The sequence below is a fragment of the Corvus cornix genome, chromosome 11 (assembly GCF_000738735.6).
Source record: "Corvus cornix cornix isolate S_Up_H32 chromosome 11, ASM73873v5, whole genome shotgun sequence".
NCBI lineage: Eukaryota > Metazoa > Chordata > Aves > Passeriformes > Corvidae > Corvus > Corvus cornix.
In genome coordinates, this window is record NC_046341.1 from 17,476,990 (window position 1) to 17,494,647 (window position 17,658).

Sequence of the window (17,658 nt, forward strand, 5' to 3'; positions counted from 1 at the left end):
GTATTTTATAATATTTTTACTAAATTCTCCAACATTTTATCCTTTGACTCAATTATCAGACTCTTCCCATGTTCAGAGATATCCAAGTTTTATTTCATTTACCCTGAATGTGTGGAGCCTTTGTGTACCAGACCAATGCAAAGCAGACGTGGTATTGGGAGCACAGAAGGTGATTCATATTTTGTTTGTGCTGCCTGGGTTTTTATAACAAATGTACACAGTAGTTCTGTCTAAGCAAAATATTGATAGAACAGATATCTATTGAAAAATGTAATTTCCTTGAAATACAATTCGTTGTTGCCTGCTAAATTACAGTTTTGAAGAAAAGGAAAAAAAAAAACCCACCATTAAAAAAAAGGCCAGGCAACACTGAACATTAAAACTGTCCGTCAGTTTTTAGCTTGTTGTAATTTTTCAAGTTTTTAACTAAAGTTTAATATTTTTGAAATGACATCATAGAACAAATGCATAAAACTTGCATCATATACATGATACAATAACAGAAGAAACACCTGAAATGTACATTCCAACCAATAAAACCAGTGCTTGAACATACTTCTGTTAGAAGCTGCCAGGTTCCTATTTTGTTCCAAACTGGAAAGAAAGTAACTGTATTTCTGCATCCTACCTGTCTCTGACTAGCATTTTTTCTCCTTTAATAGTAAAATTACTAGCTTGAAGTCCTTTTTTTTGGTCCTTAAAATATCTTTTATGCAAAAAAATGGGAGGAAAAAAACAAAAGCATTTGAGCTTTCTAGACCTCTCCCAAATAAAGCCAAATTAATCAGGTAAGCAAATGAGCAAAAAAGTTGCATAGAAAATTGAGGCCTGTATATTCTTTAATTAGCTATTAACCCAATATTGTAGAAAAAATTAAATCTTTTAAAGTACTGTATCTATCATGCAAAAAAAAAAAAAAAGGATGTAAGTCATACTAATAAATCAGCTTTTTTTTTAAATGTAATGAATTCTGGCCAATTCTGTTTCATGTATGCCAAGTGTTTCCGTATGACCTGATGAGCAAAAAAACATTCTAATTCAGTTTACAAACACAAAATATTTTTGTTTCTAAAAGTTTGAAGGTCTCTTGATTCATAAAATGAGGAAAAAGTGGAAATAAGGTAAATCTTTTACTCAGATCCATTTTTTGGGCTTGGACAGAATAAAGAGGGTCAGTTTTAGAATAGAGGTAGGTTTGTAGATGGTCAAAATTTTTAGGGGTTGGGGCAGGACGAGAAAAGAATTCCAGGGCAACAGAACAAGAGTGGAAAAACTGCCAAGGTGAAAGTGAAGCAGGGGTGAGGCCAAGCTGGGATGAGGAACACAGGGGATGGAGAAGAGGCAGAGCAGCCAGGACCAAGCCAAGGGCAAAACTGAGCAGGGCAGAGGGAAGGAACTAAGGTTCTATTGAAAGAGAAATTGCTGTGGAGCTGGAATAAAAGGAAGAGAGGCAGCTTGCTGTCACCATGGCTGGGCTCACACACCTCTGACAAATGTCAGAGGAACATTTTTGTACCAGCAGTCCAAGTGCAATGCAGTGCAGTGCCTTTTTCACAGACACCAGTGGGCAGCAGCAATAAAATCAGGGACGGAGCCACTGCTCCAACGGTGACAGATCAGACCCTGCCATTCTATGGCACTTTTGTTTAGAAATCTATGGCAGCTGATGCTATGTTCACCTAGTTTTGAAAGCCTGATTTAGAAATGAGAATTTCAGAAGCACAGAATATCCTGAGATGGAAAGGACCAAGAGGATCATCCAGTCCAGCCCCTGTCCCTGCCCAGACACCCCACCAGTCCCAGCCTGGGCATCCCTGGCAGCGCTGCCCAAACGCTCCTGGAGCTCTGGCAGCCTCGGGCCGTGCCCATTCCCTGGGGAGCCTGGGCAGTGCCCAGCACCCTCTGGGGGAAGCAGAACCTCTCCCTGATCTCCAGCCTGAGCCTGCACAACTCCAGCCGTTCCCTGGGTGCTGTCCCTGGCCCAGGAACAGAGCTCGGAGCTGTCCCTTGAGAGGAAGTTGTATAAAACTCAAACATACTCTCCAACATCTTCACACACAAGTTCTAATGGATCCAAACATGCTGGCAATTCTGAATTTCTAATTTTAAAGACTTTATACTATGATATGCAGCATGTAGGGCATCTACATAAAGGTTTAAAGTCCAGCTCTGCAACAACCCTGATGGAAGTGACAACAATTAGGAAATGAGAGTGATAGAAAATGATGGATTAGAACAACTAACATTGTCCTCCTGATGCTGCAGACTACTTGCCTGGCCTAAACTCCCTGAGGCAGCAATGCACAGTGATGATTACTATTAAATAGACTCTCTCCACATACACTTTTGCCATGAATTTCCCGTATAGGTGTTGGTTTTCCTAATGCTTTTAGCAGGCACTACTATACAGACTAGAATGTGCTTTGGAACACTCTCATCACACCATGCAATCACTACTAAGGGGGAGGGGAAGATGTGTGCTCATCAAATGAGATAAAACCCACTGAAATGATCAAACTGGAATAAAATTTTTTTTTTTTCAAATTAGATCAAAAAGGGAAAATATTATAAACTGAAGATGCAAAAGTCATATGGGCATAATCATCTCTGACTTTGTATGTTTAAACCAGGAATGGGTTTAGACAAAGGAATACAAAATATGTTTTGACAACCTTACAACTGCATGGCACAAACTCAATATTGTTAGTGCAGGCTACTGGATTATTTAAATTCACTGCAGAGATACACTCTGATGATTCAACCTCATCCAACCTCATTTCTCATAAGAACCACTCACATTCCTTACTTTTGTTGCATTCCTCTGTTTCATAAGACTACTCCTATGGCAAGGAGCATTTTGGGGACTTTGAAAATGATCTGAACTGATAAAACTAACAGCATAAACCAAATCCAGGCATTTTCACAGAAACAGAATGGCAGGAGAACAGTCACACAACGAGTGGGGAAATACCCTTGGGATCTGCCAGGAGTTTTCCCAAAGAGCACTTTAAAGCAGCTCTACCTTATAGGGCTGGAAGACACGTCGGGGTCATGGGCTGTCACCTGCCCCAGCACAGAGTTGAGAGCAGCATTTTCATGCACTTCCAGAAGGTAGGTGGGTGAGGAGAAGACTGGTGGCTCATCAGCATCTTCCACCACGATCTTCACGGTTGCTGTGTCCTTGAAGGGTCCCCCACTGAGGAAGCGAGGGTCGATGTGAATGTTGGCTGCTTCCACCTTCAGAGTGTAGGACTTTTTGGTCTCAAAGTCCAGTGGCTGTTGAGAAGGACAAAGATGAATGTCTTTCACTAATGGCCACAGAGGACAAGTGATGATGATGCTGATGGATGGAAGTTATGTGCATTTTTAAGCACACGGAATGAGTTTTAATGCAGTCACTTCCCTCTCCCAGAAACCCAACCTGCAGATTTCCTAGGCACATACTGATAGATGTTTATTTACCAGCCTCAGAGGAAACAACACTGTTTCCTTGTTTTTAACAAGAAATTTACTGAAATATTCTCTCTCATGAATTATACCATTACAATTACATATCAGACAAATACTGCAAATTTGTTGGGGATGACATGAGTTGCATACCAATAATGCACTTCATCAGTGCTTTACTGGTTGGAGATAGGAAAAAAAATTAAACTGGCTCCACAAAGAATAAATATTTTATTACTTCCAGAACAGTGTGAAAAATGCAAAGAGCTAGCAATTATTATTTGTTGGACAGGAGAGGCGAAATGTAGAGCTAATCATATAAGAAAGTACTTCAATATTATTGCACTACAAGTACCTCTGTATTTCAGTTTATAGGAGTAAATGAGGTAGACACCTCTCAGGAATTTCTTCGAACTGTAGCAATTTCTACTTCTGTATCTTCTTTTTTTCTTTTTATTTTCCCCACAGACAGAATCACAAAACAAATTACTTTATTCTATCAATTTACCTGCCATGTTCACCAGTGTTTTTACTATTTTACAGTTCCATATTAACTCATAAAAGATGAAAACTCAGTGGATTTAAGGGACTGAAATATCAAATGAACCCCAAATCTGTGACACTTCTGTGTTAGACTTTTTCATTATAGGAGATTCAAGTTTGTGTCTTGAAGCACATTACTATATTCACTACATAATTCTCTTGTGTCTCACAACGATTCAAATTTCAAAGATGCAAATTGCCAAGCATTGGAAAGATATTAAGATTTGCATTATAATGTCTCAGGGATAAAAAGAAGAGGACATAGACACTCTGAATCTGCAATGCAAATACCAGCAAGAGCACAAACAGGAATCTTCAGGAAGTCTGTCAAAGCCTTCAATATGTATATTTTCAAATTCTGTTGATTTTTTTCAGGTATGAATCAAGCTCTAATGGGATTTGCTCTTTCCCACAAATTCTAGTAAACACAAGAAAACCTTGCTTCTTTAGCAGCTCTTAAATTAGTAAGCTTTTGAAATTATGAATGGGGATTTAGAAATCAGCATATTCACAATTGGCCAATCATGGCTCCTGTAGCACTTTTTCAATTGCTTTTCATATGCTTTACAGAAATGACAGCACCCCAATACATTTAGTCATACCTAATCAGAATATCATATTGAAAATTTACTCAGCATTGTCTAAAGCCCATGATTTTATGCTGAAGAAAATCTGTTGGTGAGCAGCACCCTCCATACATCATCTACTGGAGTAGAACCAAAATTATTATTGCTGTCAAAATGAAAATATGAAACAACATTATGGTTGAGACTCAGTTATGAAATAAAGCCAAGGGAACTGGGGCAAAAGGCTAATTGCCTCAGCTTACAGGAGAGGCCACGGCATACAATAAATAACAGTAAGGAAGAGCTGGGATGTGTATCATAATTTTCTCTTTAGAAAAACAAATGTAAATTTAGATAAATATGCATCGGTTTTTTATAAACCTACAGTGCTGACCTACTCACTGAGAAAGAGAAAATACAAAGTTTTGACAGACAACCTGCTTGACCTCTTTAATGACAGGTACAAGTGGAATATTAATTACCTGTACTCATTGGATTCACCTCTTCTCACTGAAATATCACGTTTTTTGTTTACTTTTGTTTTTTATAGACAAAGATTCATTTAGAGTGATCTGTGCTATGCAGTTAAAACCCTCTGTGCCACTGCTATAAATTATATTCATATCCTTTTTCAGAACACAGCATGAGAAACAGCTTTCTCTCCTTCCCCACAAAATAATGACAACTAAATCTGCAATTAATATTTCCCCAGCTTTACCAGAGGAGTTTTGTTCTATGCTGCCTCTCCTCATACTTCTGTGCATAACTGGGTGGTGCTTTTGTTGTGTACATGCAAATACTTCACCTTGCACACATCAAGACTGTACAAGCATAGAAAAGGTAACGTGGCTTTCTTTAGGGCCCAAATTTGGCACTTCTCACGTGAAACTACTGATCTCGTTAATAAAATTCACTGAAATCCCTGTTCATTGAGTGAAGACAGTTCAACATGAGAACAGGTAGAAGATGAAGCTCTCACACATCAGTTAAATAAATCCCATAAAATAATAAAATAAAAAAAATTTTCTCTGAACAGCTATACAGGAAATCAAATGATTGAGAGAGGTTATTTGATGAATACTCAGCCAAGATTTTATGGAAGTTTAAACCACCACTAAAGTGGAATCTGATCTATTCTTCTTTGGAACCAAGGGAGCAAAACCTGTGTATTGTGACCACATGGAGCTTGGATAAGATGAACACATTTCCAACATCCATGGATGTCTCCCCAGCTGTCACCTCAATGAAAATTTGGAGCAACATGGCCAATACACCCCTTTTCATCACTCCACTGGCTTGACACCTCATCCATAGAAGGAAGAATCCCTGGAAATCCAGCACCTTACAGAGCAAAGTCTGGCTGGGTAGCTGTATGTACAATAAACATTGATGTTTTTTAACAGAGATATGATTTACCTTTCTCACTCTAATAATGCCGTCCTGAGTTTGGGCATCTGTAGTAATCTCAAATATATCCATTCCATCTCCTTCAATAATATCATAGGATGATTTAGCATTTTCTCCAATATCCAGGTCATTTGCTTTCACCCTTCCTATTGGTTCACCAAGAGCAACATCTTCCATTACTGAGAAGTGATACAGACCTTACAAATAAGAGGAAAAGACTAAACATTACAGCTGGTCCCAGTGTCCCCTGTGTGCTCTTCAATGTTTACACTTCCCCAACACCGACTCTTGAGATGTGCAACTGATCCAACCCCCATTTACACAAGTTATTGACTGAAAGCAGCAAAACCTGGTCCTCACAGCAGAATATTCACTTTACTGGAGGTGAGTGTCCTTTCCATTCCAGCAGTCTCCTGCTTCTTCCTTGCAGGGATGTTTTGTGTTGGCAAACACAAATAATGAGCTCCTTTCAACACTGCAGAACTTACCTTTTTTTACAGATATTTGATTGACAAGGAGCCACAATTCAACCAAGAAACTCTGGCTTTTACTCCATAGTCTATTGGTCTAATACTTTAAAAACCTATTGTGTAAACACTTACATAACTTCAAATATTAACCACTTTTTAAAATGTAATTTGATTTTTTTTGTTTAAGCCCTTCCACCTCTCTTTTGTGGTAAGAAACTAATCAGGAAACAGTCAAGGAAACTCCCAAAATTTATGTTTTATTGGAAACAATAACTTTTCATAGCAATCATTACTGTGTTTACTATTCGTTGTAAAGTTAGACTAAAATCCACTAGAAATTGCTATTCAAATTGTCAGCATTTTATTTTTTGTTACACTTGCTTCAAACCTTTTAAGCTAAAAAGCATCAAAAATCTATTTAGATGTATTATTTTAGGTGGGAATTTTACTAAAGCAAAACCCAAAATAGCCATTTTCTTTTGTATCTCCCTGTTCCTAACAATACTCTAAAAACCAGAAGACACATATTTTACACCCAAAATTCTCTCTGGAGTCCTTATATTTCTACTTCCTTATAATTTATGTTTATTGAAGCTGAGGTTAATACATGATCTAATCAAGTGAAATGCTGCTCAGGAGTTAAAATAGGCAAAAGGAATTCAAAGATAACAGAGATTATTTAAACAGTTTTTGACACAGGATTCTGGCCTTGTTCTTCTCTGTCCTCCCCGCTGTTCTAAGACAACCTGTGGTTATTACTGTGAAGTGCAGGTAATAATTTTCCAAGAAACCATGTTCTGGAGTTGTTGCTTTACCTGTTGTAGCTAATTGCAGTAGCAACAGGTGAAAATAGGAAGGAAACAGTGAGGAATTCACAAATACAAGTATTAGCTGTACAATACAGTCCCAAAGTGATTTGTTTTTAATGTTTCCAGGCTAAATTGTTAGAGATAATTTGGAGATCATCAAGATTCCTCAGAATATCCATAATGGCTCACAAACAATGAGCAGCCAAAGCAATGAAGTGCCTTGGGAGACTAAATTATGTGTTCATCATTTACACTGCTGTCCACACTTTGTGGTTTGAATCTCCAGGCACAGCTGATTGCATTGTTAAGTTGAAATTTTGTTCTCAGATTTAGTAAAATAGTTGCAAAATATTAGGAATAAATTAAAAATTATGATGCAGCTAACTCTTTTACACAAATATCTCTCCAGAATTATGAATTGTGTCATAGTGCTGAGCTGACCAAAATATCCACACTGGGCATTTTTGAGAGCCCTGGGTTTCCACAGCAGTGCACAGTTCTTCTCATTACAATTCTGTGGTAAACTGCCAGGTTAAAAACTTTGGTGACTTATAAAACGCCTCTAAAATTATTTTGGAGAGATCACAGAAGTAGTGAAAGTTCATCTTTTTCATTTCTAAAACCCAGGAGGCTAACACTCTGAAATCAAACCATAAATTTACATTTCTGTCCTGCCTGGAAACAATAACCCGATAAAACACCCTGTTTCCTGAGCTCATTACCATTTATTGTGCAAGCAGCATGTATTACATCTTATGAATTTCGATTTCATTCTGGCTAGGCTTATTGTAAGTTTGATCCTTTCTTATTTTCCTTTCCAGGCAAATGCAAACTGTGCTTCAACAGTGTAAAAAAAAATGTCAGACTTGCTCAGCTCTTGTCCAAGGGCAGAGTTGTGGCTAATCTGTGGTGCTGGGCAGCAAGCTCAGAATGCTGCCTTTTAAAAGGCAGAATCTGGAATAACACCCAGCTATAATATTGCTATGGCTCATCATTAAAAGCAATAAATACCTAATACAGTTAAGGTACATGCAGGGGTTTTTTTCCCTAATGAATTTGCATAATGGCCAGTGGTTACTCTTAGAGGGAAGCTTGAATCCTGAGTGGGCTGTAACAGCTTCGGAGGCAACATCTTCCTCGTTGCTGCAGTAAACTCATCCAGGAGCAAATGTATTCCAGGGATAATGATGCAGTCTTGCTGATGCCCCCAGTCAGTGTGTCACTGTGCCCAAAAGCACTGGGAAAGGGCAGTTTCCATGCTGTGCTCCTGGGCTTCCCCCAGTTTGGACCAGTTGTGCAGCTGATTTTTGGGTCAGATTTTTGACATATTGGCAGCCAAAAGTTATTTGAGTCAGTGCTGGTACAATATAAAAAGCCAGGTAAGCTGGCAAAGGTCCCTGAGTTGGAGCCACAGGATGGTGCAGGTATAAAAGAGACATCCTTCTGCATCCTGGTGATACAGTTCATCTGCAGACATTTACATTATTAGGGAAATTGCTGGAAAACACTAACAAAGAAGGGAAGGCAATGCAATGGGACATGAAGTAAAACATGTATGCATTTCCTTCTTTATGAGAGAAAACCTTTTATTGTGCAGAGTGCTTATCTGTTAAAAACCACTAAGATGAGGTAATAAAATGTGTATGTTGAAAATAAGCTTTTGCCTCTGCTTATTTATATTAGATTTGCCTCTCTTTCTCTCCATCTCTATGTACGTGTTCTACAGGCTACAGAAGCATATTTATCATATGCTGAGCAGTAGGACAAACCCATTTCACTCTGTATCCTCAGAAGAGGGAAAAAGTGGAGTTCAAGTCATCCATACATGGAAAAAAAAAAATTACTTTGGGTCCCTGAGCACCCAGGTAGAAAAACATAGTTCTAAGAAAGCAAAAATGATACAAAATCTAGATGCAGGCTCAAAAACCTTTCATAATTCTCCAGAAGGAGCTGGATAAAATGGTAAGTTTCTAATAGTGCATTAGATTGCACCTGTTCCAAATAAAATCAATCCAGTCATTATGCTCATTCTTCCTCTTTTTTTTCTTTTTGTCTTCATCTTGGAAACAGACTACAAATCTTGCAGAGAATCTCAGCAGGATGCCAAATCATTTTAACTTAGCCCAGCAAGATACCCATTGGAACCACAGTAGAAAATATGGATTTTGAATTAAAGATCAACAATTATCTAGATTCAGACTTATCTTCTTTGTTTTCTTCAGTATTGTCTAATTAGTCAAGGCTTTATTCCTTTTATCTGTTATATGTGTCTTTTACTGGTGGTGTCACTTGTCTGCATGAGACGGAAGCAACAAAGCACACAGAAACAACTGCACTGAGAGGAAATAAATCTGTTTTCAAAAGTCTCCAGGCCCTTCTGGGTGGATGTAAGAGGGGTAACAAGAAAGGCAGAGATCTGTATACACTCTTGTGGGCATGATTCCCTCTTTCCTAAGCTCTTAATCAGGCAGAGAACTATTAACCTTTCTGTAGTAGCAACTACATTTTTAAAAGTTAAATTAAAAAGCCAGGCAATATGAAGATTAAAAAAAAAAAAAAAAGAAAAAAAGACTTACAAAAAAAAACCCCAAAAACAAGGCTACAATACCTTCTTATATAGGATATACACATATATATAGTGACACTTACTCTGTGCAAACTTAGGAGGATTGTCATTCACATCAGTGAGTGTAATTGTCACTGTTGTAGTTCCAGAGAGTCCACCCATATGTCCTCCCATGTCCTTTGCTTGGATGACCACAAAATATTCTTCTTTGGCTTCTCTGTCCATGTTGGGAAGAGCTGTTTTAATTATAGCTAGGGGAGGAGAAACAGTCAGGCATAGACACAAATTCAGTTTGCAGCTGGTTTTATGGATATATGCAAATATTGGTATACAAAAATGGCAAAGGTCCAGTTAGCTTGGCTCTTAACACAAAGGATGAAGAAGAATTTGAGATTTTGAAAAAATTGTATTAGAGGTCACCTACCTTTATTGAATTAGAAGTGCACAGAAACTGTGGTTCAAAACCCAAGAATTAATCATAGTTGTGATACATATTTGTTTTACATTTTATTCCTGACAAATGTCTTGGTTTCCACCCTACCTCCCACAGAAATCCATCTTTTCCCCACAGAATTCCCAAACAGAAGACAACCACATAGAAAGCTGACTCTGTGAACACCGTTAACCACATCTGTTCAGATTGTTTAAAGTATTTTAAACCCAGCCCATTGTTTAATCTGCTCTTGTGTATATTGCAGGCTACAGTTGTTCTCTTAGTCTTAAACTGAGTGTGCAAACTTGAACAGGAGAGGGACAGACTCCACTGTCCCTCCTCGAGGGGTTCACCTGTGGGGCAATGACCTCAGGAAGCTGCCATCACCTACTTTATCAGGTTAGAAGCTTTTAAACCTACAGAAGTTAAATGATCTGATGTATATCAAAATATAAAATGTCAGTGGGCTGAAGGAAATATCAACAATGGACCGTCTGGTTAATTTTGGGGTCAGATCCACTGTAAACTCCTACAGATTTCATGGACATCTGGTAGAAGAAATAATCACGAAATACTCAAACCATTTTTTCTTTCCAAAACTTTTCCACCTGTACTGTGCTATCATATCCACAATACGTATGGAAAGTGCAATACTCGAAGTTTAATGGTAAATTTAAATAGTGCTCAATGAAGTTTAGTGAAGTCCACCATAATAGTAAGATCATAATGGACTAAAGAAGCCCCGCTAAACCTATGGAAAACAATTCAAAATGTTAAATTGAAATATTGCTTTTTATTTCTTTTAATCTATTTTATAAAAATGCCATTAAAAAAGAAATCATTTTTTCTTGCAGGCATCAACAATAACTCAACAATTCTTTGTTTTAGTTTTGATTTCTCTGTTGGGACTGGAATAAGTGTGGAGGCTTCATCCAGCTCTTACTCTTTTGTGGGACACAGTTTCTATTAAATAAGCTTTTTAGAAATGGCACTCTGGCTGAAATGCTGAGATTACCTATTCATGTAGAATAAAGAAATATTCCTTTAGCATTAATAGAGATGCCTTCTAGTAAATTCTAAAATTTATCCATTCTAAAGTAAATGCTAATATTTATTAAATATCCATTTATCTTTAACAATACAATACTAAGAACCTGATCAGACCTTCTTTTCATGGCTGAGGACCACGCTGAGAGCAAGGGGGTGTAAGGCATTCAGAATAAAGCAATACACTTCCTCCATAAACCACCAAATATAACATGAGAGCAGACTTGTAACCTACACTCTTGTAAATTTTTTCCATAAAATATTTTTGGTTTCTTCCTCACATATTTTGTAATTCTGGGGGAAAATGAAATCTCTGCCTTACGTCTGCAACAGCCAAGCCAGAGGAATCTCTTGTTCCTGAGGAACTCAGAGCCACAGAAGGGTTGGGGTTGGAAGGGACCTCCGGAGATCAGCAGGTCCCCCCTGCCAAAGAAGGGTCACCTGGAGCAGGTGACACAGAACATGTCCAGAGGGACAGGAAAACTCACAATCAGTGAGGTTTTTATTCCAGCGTGGGGTAAGTGGGGTTTGGAGACTCAAGGCCAATGGAACAGCAGGTGAAAGTGCCTCAGGAGGGAACCCAAATTATTCTGCCACACACTGAAGAAAATGCTTGTGTTAAGTTTTCTGAGTGAAAGCAGGGGAACAATAAACCCCATTTATCAGATTTGATAGGTGCAAAATACAGTCAGTGAAAGAGTAGGGTCATTTCCTCCATGGCAGCCTGGGTAGGAGAGTAAATGATGCTTAATTCTAAAAGCATTTGACAGTTGTGGCTGGTTTGGACTGACTGGGTTACTATTGATAAATTATAATGATGTATTCTGCAAATAAGTCTATTGTTATAAGTGAAATGACTCATAAAAAGCATTCTAATGCAAACCTAGGCAATCAGAATTTGGTTCACATTCATTTTTTTCATAATAAAGCTGATTCAAATATCAATGAACCCTTATTACAATGGGGCTTGTATTAAGCATACTATACTTTATCTCCATTATTTATTTTTAGACAGAGTTTCAATGTTTGTTTGGGTTTTTTAATTTAATTTACATCATTAACTGTAGCCTACAGATGAGTTGTATGAGATGCCATATTTTGTATTCTGCAGTTTCCACTGAGAAAAGTCAATTATTTCACTCAAGAGATGTTTTTTCCTAGACAGGTATTTTAATTTGTCTCTTGATGCATGGAACACTTCAGCCCTTGCCTATGGTTTGAAATATATCAGGCAGATTAGCACCTTTAGAAGTGCCAAAATAAAAATTAAAATTTGGGCTTTTAAGATACAAAAAATTTTGGGTTTCTTTTTCTGTATAAAGGTACTAACACAAGCTGTTGTTTCAATAGTTTTATACATATCTGCTGTCACAGACCATAAACCACTTGCCAGAAGCTGAGTCAAAGTCAAGTTTCAATTTCAAACACAATAAAAGACTAAAAAACACTTTACTGTTTAAATTACTATAAGAGGAACTGAAGGTTTTTAAGCACCAAATCTATGCAAATTACACGGGCTGATTGTTACCACTGCATTCAGAATCTATGGAATCGAGGTCAGCAACAGGGAAGTGTTGATATCTCTTAGGAGGCAAATTAATAAACACCAAAAAGCTCCATTCTTGTCTATTGTGATCAAGACAAATACAAGCTGAGAGAGTTCTGCATAGAGAATCTCAAGGATATTTATTTGTTCTTTTGCTTTATTCACCACTCCTCAGGCTGGGCTTGCAGGAAGTACTGAAAGCATCTGCTTATTTTTAGAACCCAATCCAGGCTCACCAAATACCAACATGCACCCAGCACACAGAACATTAACTCACTGAGCATTCAACCTGCTCTGCTTCAGTTCAACCCAGAAACAAATGGAGAATAAAATCATAATCACTTTCAGCATGCAGTGATGGATGAGAAGGAGATGTGCCAAACAGGAGTAGTTTGAAAGTGAGAGAATTACCATAAACTAATGTAAGGCAGGTAGATGCTTGTTGGAAGATTGTATTCAGAACAGTTATCAATGGCTTACTGTCAACTGGAGAGATGGATGACATGGTTCATGGGGTTTGTTCTGCTTCTAGAATCATTCAATGTTTCCTGAATGCCGGAAGGCAGGGAGAACTTATCAAGCCTTTCAGATGGCACTGAGTTGGAAGCCTTTGCAAGTACAGGAGGAATATGATTAGAGTTCAAAACAATTTTCACAATTTGGAGAGTCTGAAATAGCAGGATGCAACTCAATTTGGCAAGTAAAAAGCATTTTGTGTGAGGGAAACAATTAACTTCCCAATTACAATAGAGCAGATGACTCACAAGACAGAAGAGAATGTGGAGTCAAAATGAGCTGAATGTGAGAAAACAGCAATTTGCTGATAAAAATGCTCAAGCATTTCCTGGAGTATTAGTTAGTAAGTTATGTGGAAGAACTAAGGCATAATCTTTCCAGTGCACTCACACAGGTAAGGCTGCAGCTGGAACAGTGTGTCCAGGTTTGAAAAATACTGATTTTATAGTCAAGGAAGAATAAGGAAAGACTTTACCATCAAATATGTAAGCTACTCTCCTTTTCTACTGGGGATAAGAGAATGGGCTTAAAATATAACCCCAGAATGGGTTTCAGCTGCACCAAGAGAGATTTCAGTTGAACATTAGGGGAGTGCAGAAGGCTGCCTGTAGAATTTTCAGTTTTGTATTCCCACAGGATTTAAGGATCTATCAGTCAATTTTCTGCCAAAAATGGGAAGGGAAAAACCTGATCCTTTTTGGGGCCAAGGGCATTCACTGCATTCTCACCTGAGGTTCCTTCCTTCCATAATGTCTAAGTTAAAGCTTTGTCTCCTTGTAGCCTGAAATAATTCCCAAACCTTAGTGCTCTGAAAACATTCATAGACATGTGGTACAACCACTGAACAGCCACTCCCAGAATTTCCCTACAGATCATCTCCTTCAAGCTGGAAAGATCAGGAAGCAGCTTGGAAGGTAAAGAAGCCAAGAAGCAAACTATTCCTTCCAAGGATGAAACTTGCCAATATTGAAGTGCCTATTTTTTTTTTTTTTTTTTTTGGCTGAGTTGCTTTTCCTAAACAGCCATTGGTGTCCCACTGCTCAACAGCAAATAAAGCAGCTGCAGAAGGGGATTTACTTGTGCAGTGGTCCTGACTGCACACACTGAGCAATTTGCACAATCTGCCTCACAACTTGAATCAGTTAAAATGCACCCCTGGGGACTACTTTCAAAAACCTATTTGGAAGAATATACACTGTCTCACTCCAGAAAAGACCAGGGGAAAAGAAGCAAAGTGGCAGAGGCTGCAGCTCGTGAAAAGGAAGAAGAGAAGCAAAAGAAGCAACAGAAATAAGGACCTGGCTTTCACCTTTCTCTCCATTTTTTAAAGGATCTCTTTATGATAATGCTATAAAACTGTACATAATAATAATTGAGCACATGGCACAAAACCAAGCAAGCACTATGCAAAATTGGAACCTGGCCCTGAAAAGCCTTTCTCAAGCATCCCATTCATCTCACATGCTTTGTTGAAGACTTCCTGCTATTTCGACCTGCATACTTTGATACTTTGGAACTTTCCCTACTTCATGTTGCAAGAGCTAAGTAATTGCTTTGATCTTCCTTCGGTGCCAAAATCTTGGTGGAGATTCTTATTAAATATAACATTCATTTAGGACCCAAACTCCTCAAAATCAATCTTGCAATTTCTTCAGAGAGCCGTGAGAGGCATTCTTTGTTTCCCCAAGAAGCACAGTGTCCTCAGTGAGGTTTTAGCAGTTCATAAAAAAGGTTCATTTGGAGATCACTGGAAAATCTATGCCATAATTCTTAAAAAATGAGTAGATCACAACTACATTTACTCAAAGTTTAAAAAAATGTAGTACTTTGATGATGTGATAAAGGAATACTGATCCACTATTTTAAATTCTATTCACCTTTATCATAATCTCCTTAACAAGAATTATCATCAAATATTCTAATTTCTTGTTTAGTTCTAATGCCGTAGGATTTTTATTTTAGCAGAAGGAAACATATCTGCAATCTCTAGCAAGGCTGCCTAACTTTCCATAAAAGTCATTAATTACAGGAGTTGTATGAACTACATTCAGATCTAGATATATTTCAAATCAAAGACATTAGACACAGTAAAAATAATGACTAGGTGAAGAATGAAATGCTATATTACATTTTATATTTCTGTACCATTTTTGTATTTTCAATAGAGGAGCTAATAGTGTACATATTTTATTCTAATGCTTATTTTTAAAAAGTGTATGAGGAAGATGGCACTTTTTGTTAAACCATGAGATTAAGGTTGAATACGGTTTTATTAATTCGTGTTTTTTAACCTAAGATTAATGGATTTTTTTTTAAGCTCATATTGCTACAATTCTTGTGGTTTCTTCTCTTGTTTTCATTCTGAAGCAGACCATGCAAGTTTGTTATTGCATGGGAAATTACCTGCCTTTTCCTGTGTGCATTCTGCTAGAAGTATATCCTACAGGATACACAACTGGATAACACCCGTTGTAACGCTGCCTTTTTAGTTCAGGTGAACTTGTCTCTGGGTTTTAGAGAATGGGTACAAAGCTTTAAGCTCTACTTACCAGCCATTGCCTTTTCCCTGGGACCATTTCATTGGCACGGTGAAAGGATCACCCTCCCACCAGCTGAGAACAAATGCAGTAAATAAACATTTGGAACTCCATTTATGACCTCGTTTCCTTAGGATTCTCTTTGTAGCCATCTAATAGCTGTGATTACACCAGACACTTTACAGAAAGTAGCCTTGGATTCTTTTTCAGGTGCTTTCCAACTCCAGCTGTGTAGTTCAAATTCCTCTCTCTCTAATTCAGGCCCTTGAAGCACAACATTATTTAAGTATGTTGCCCATTTTCCTACTCAGCATGAGGAACAGTCAACTTCAAACTACCTCATGAGCTTTCTAAAATGATAGAGCTATTGCTCTGAAATGCAAGAAATATGTGTGGTATCAGCTGTTCTTGTTATTGCCATTATTTGATAAACTCAAGAAGCAGAAATCGCTTCTTTGCAAACACCAATCTGCCTTGATCTTAAGCCACTCAGCTTTACCAACTGCAGACCAGCAGAACTGTTTTCAAACGTCCCTGCAGTGATTTTATGCTTCTTTTATTAATCAGCAAGGACAGCTCTTGGTGCCACTGAAGGGCCCAATCCTAATACCTGATCCATAATAGCTGCACTTTATTCTTGTAGCTAATGAGCGAGAGCTGCGGGACTGACTCAGCTCTGCTCTGGCTCTGTGTCAGTCCAGCCCTCTCCTAATGGGCTGTCACCAAGACAACTCACAGGGCCACCAAAGAGCCTCAGTACAAACACCTTGACACATCTCCTCGGCTGCACAGACTATTAGTACACAAAGACAAGGAAAGACTCCCAGCAGTGTGAAAACAGACTCTGTCCCCAGCGTTGTGCCTGAGTGCTGTAAAAGCAGTGATCAGTGACAAACTCCAGGAATCCTTGTGTGTGCTGGAGCCACAGTGCTGCCCTGGGAATGCCACTCTGTGGGCTGCATGGACCTGGATGCTGCTGCACACACCTGCCCTCCTCTAGGGGAAGGTGTCCCTCCCGTGGCAGGGGTGGAATGACATGAGCTTTAAGGTGCCTTCCAACGCAAACCACTCTGGGATTCTGTGATACTACAATTCTATGAAAAGGAGTTTCTACCTGCCTCTTGCTAAAGCAGAACAACACCCACCCATCCCAGTTCATGCCTCTTTTTATTATTTCAGTTAGGAGTTTACTTAACTTGAAATCTGCAGTAACTGGCACGGCTGTGGAAGCAGCAGTAGTCAATAAAATGAGCTGGAAAGCAGCAGCTCAATCCACGCTCTGACTCATGTTGAAAAAGTACTTTCTCTACGCTAATCCCATGAGGGTTTAGATCTAAAGTATTTAGAAGCTGAACTATTTAGGAAGGCTCTGTTGAACACGAGTGAGTTCTGTTCCTAGCAGCTCATTACTTTCCCCTTACAGTAGCAGACTCCTTCCTGTACCAAAACTGTTTCCCCATTTCTCTCCATCTTGAAGTGCTTCCCTGTCATTGTGTCGTGTGTAATTACAGCAACAGTCCCCATGTCTCTCTTTTATTAACACCTCTCAAATATTTGTGTAGTGATTTCAAATCCTTCTTTAATCACCTCTGATCCAGTTTATACAAATGACGTTCAATCAATCTTTTATTATAAGTAATATTCTCCTGACCTTAGCTATCCTGCTTTGAACTTTCTCAGTGTCTCAGCAGTGGTTTTTTATGATGACAACTCTTATCAGCCTTACACACAATATTCTGAGGGCATCGTGTACCACTGGGAATGAACTGGA

At 38.4% G+C, this 17,658-nt stretch overlaps 1 protein-coding gene across 1 annotated transcript in view; it reads right to left on the reverse strand.

The window, feature by feature from the left end:
- CDH8 (cadherin 8) overlaps window positions 1-17,658 on the reverse strand; it is a 149,542-nt gene that overhangs the window by 57,648 nt on the left and 74,236 nt on the right. Inside the window, exons 6-8 of the mRNA XM_010396509.4 lie at window positions 9,892-10,059; window positions 5,973-6,160; window positions 3,023-3,276 (exon numbers count right to left, since the gene is read on the reverse strand). Coding sequence (XP_010394811.1) covers window positions 3,023-3,276; window positions 5,973-6,160; window positions 9,892-10,059 — 610 coding nt within the window. The remainder of the gene's footprint in view (window positions 1-3,022; window positions 3,277-5,972; window positions 6,161-9,891; window positions 10,060-17,658) is intronic.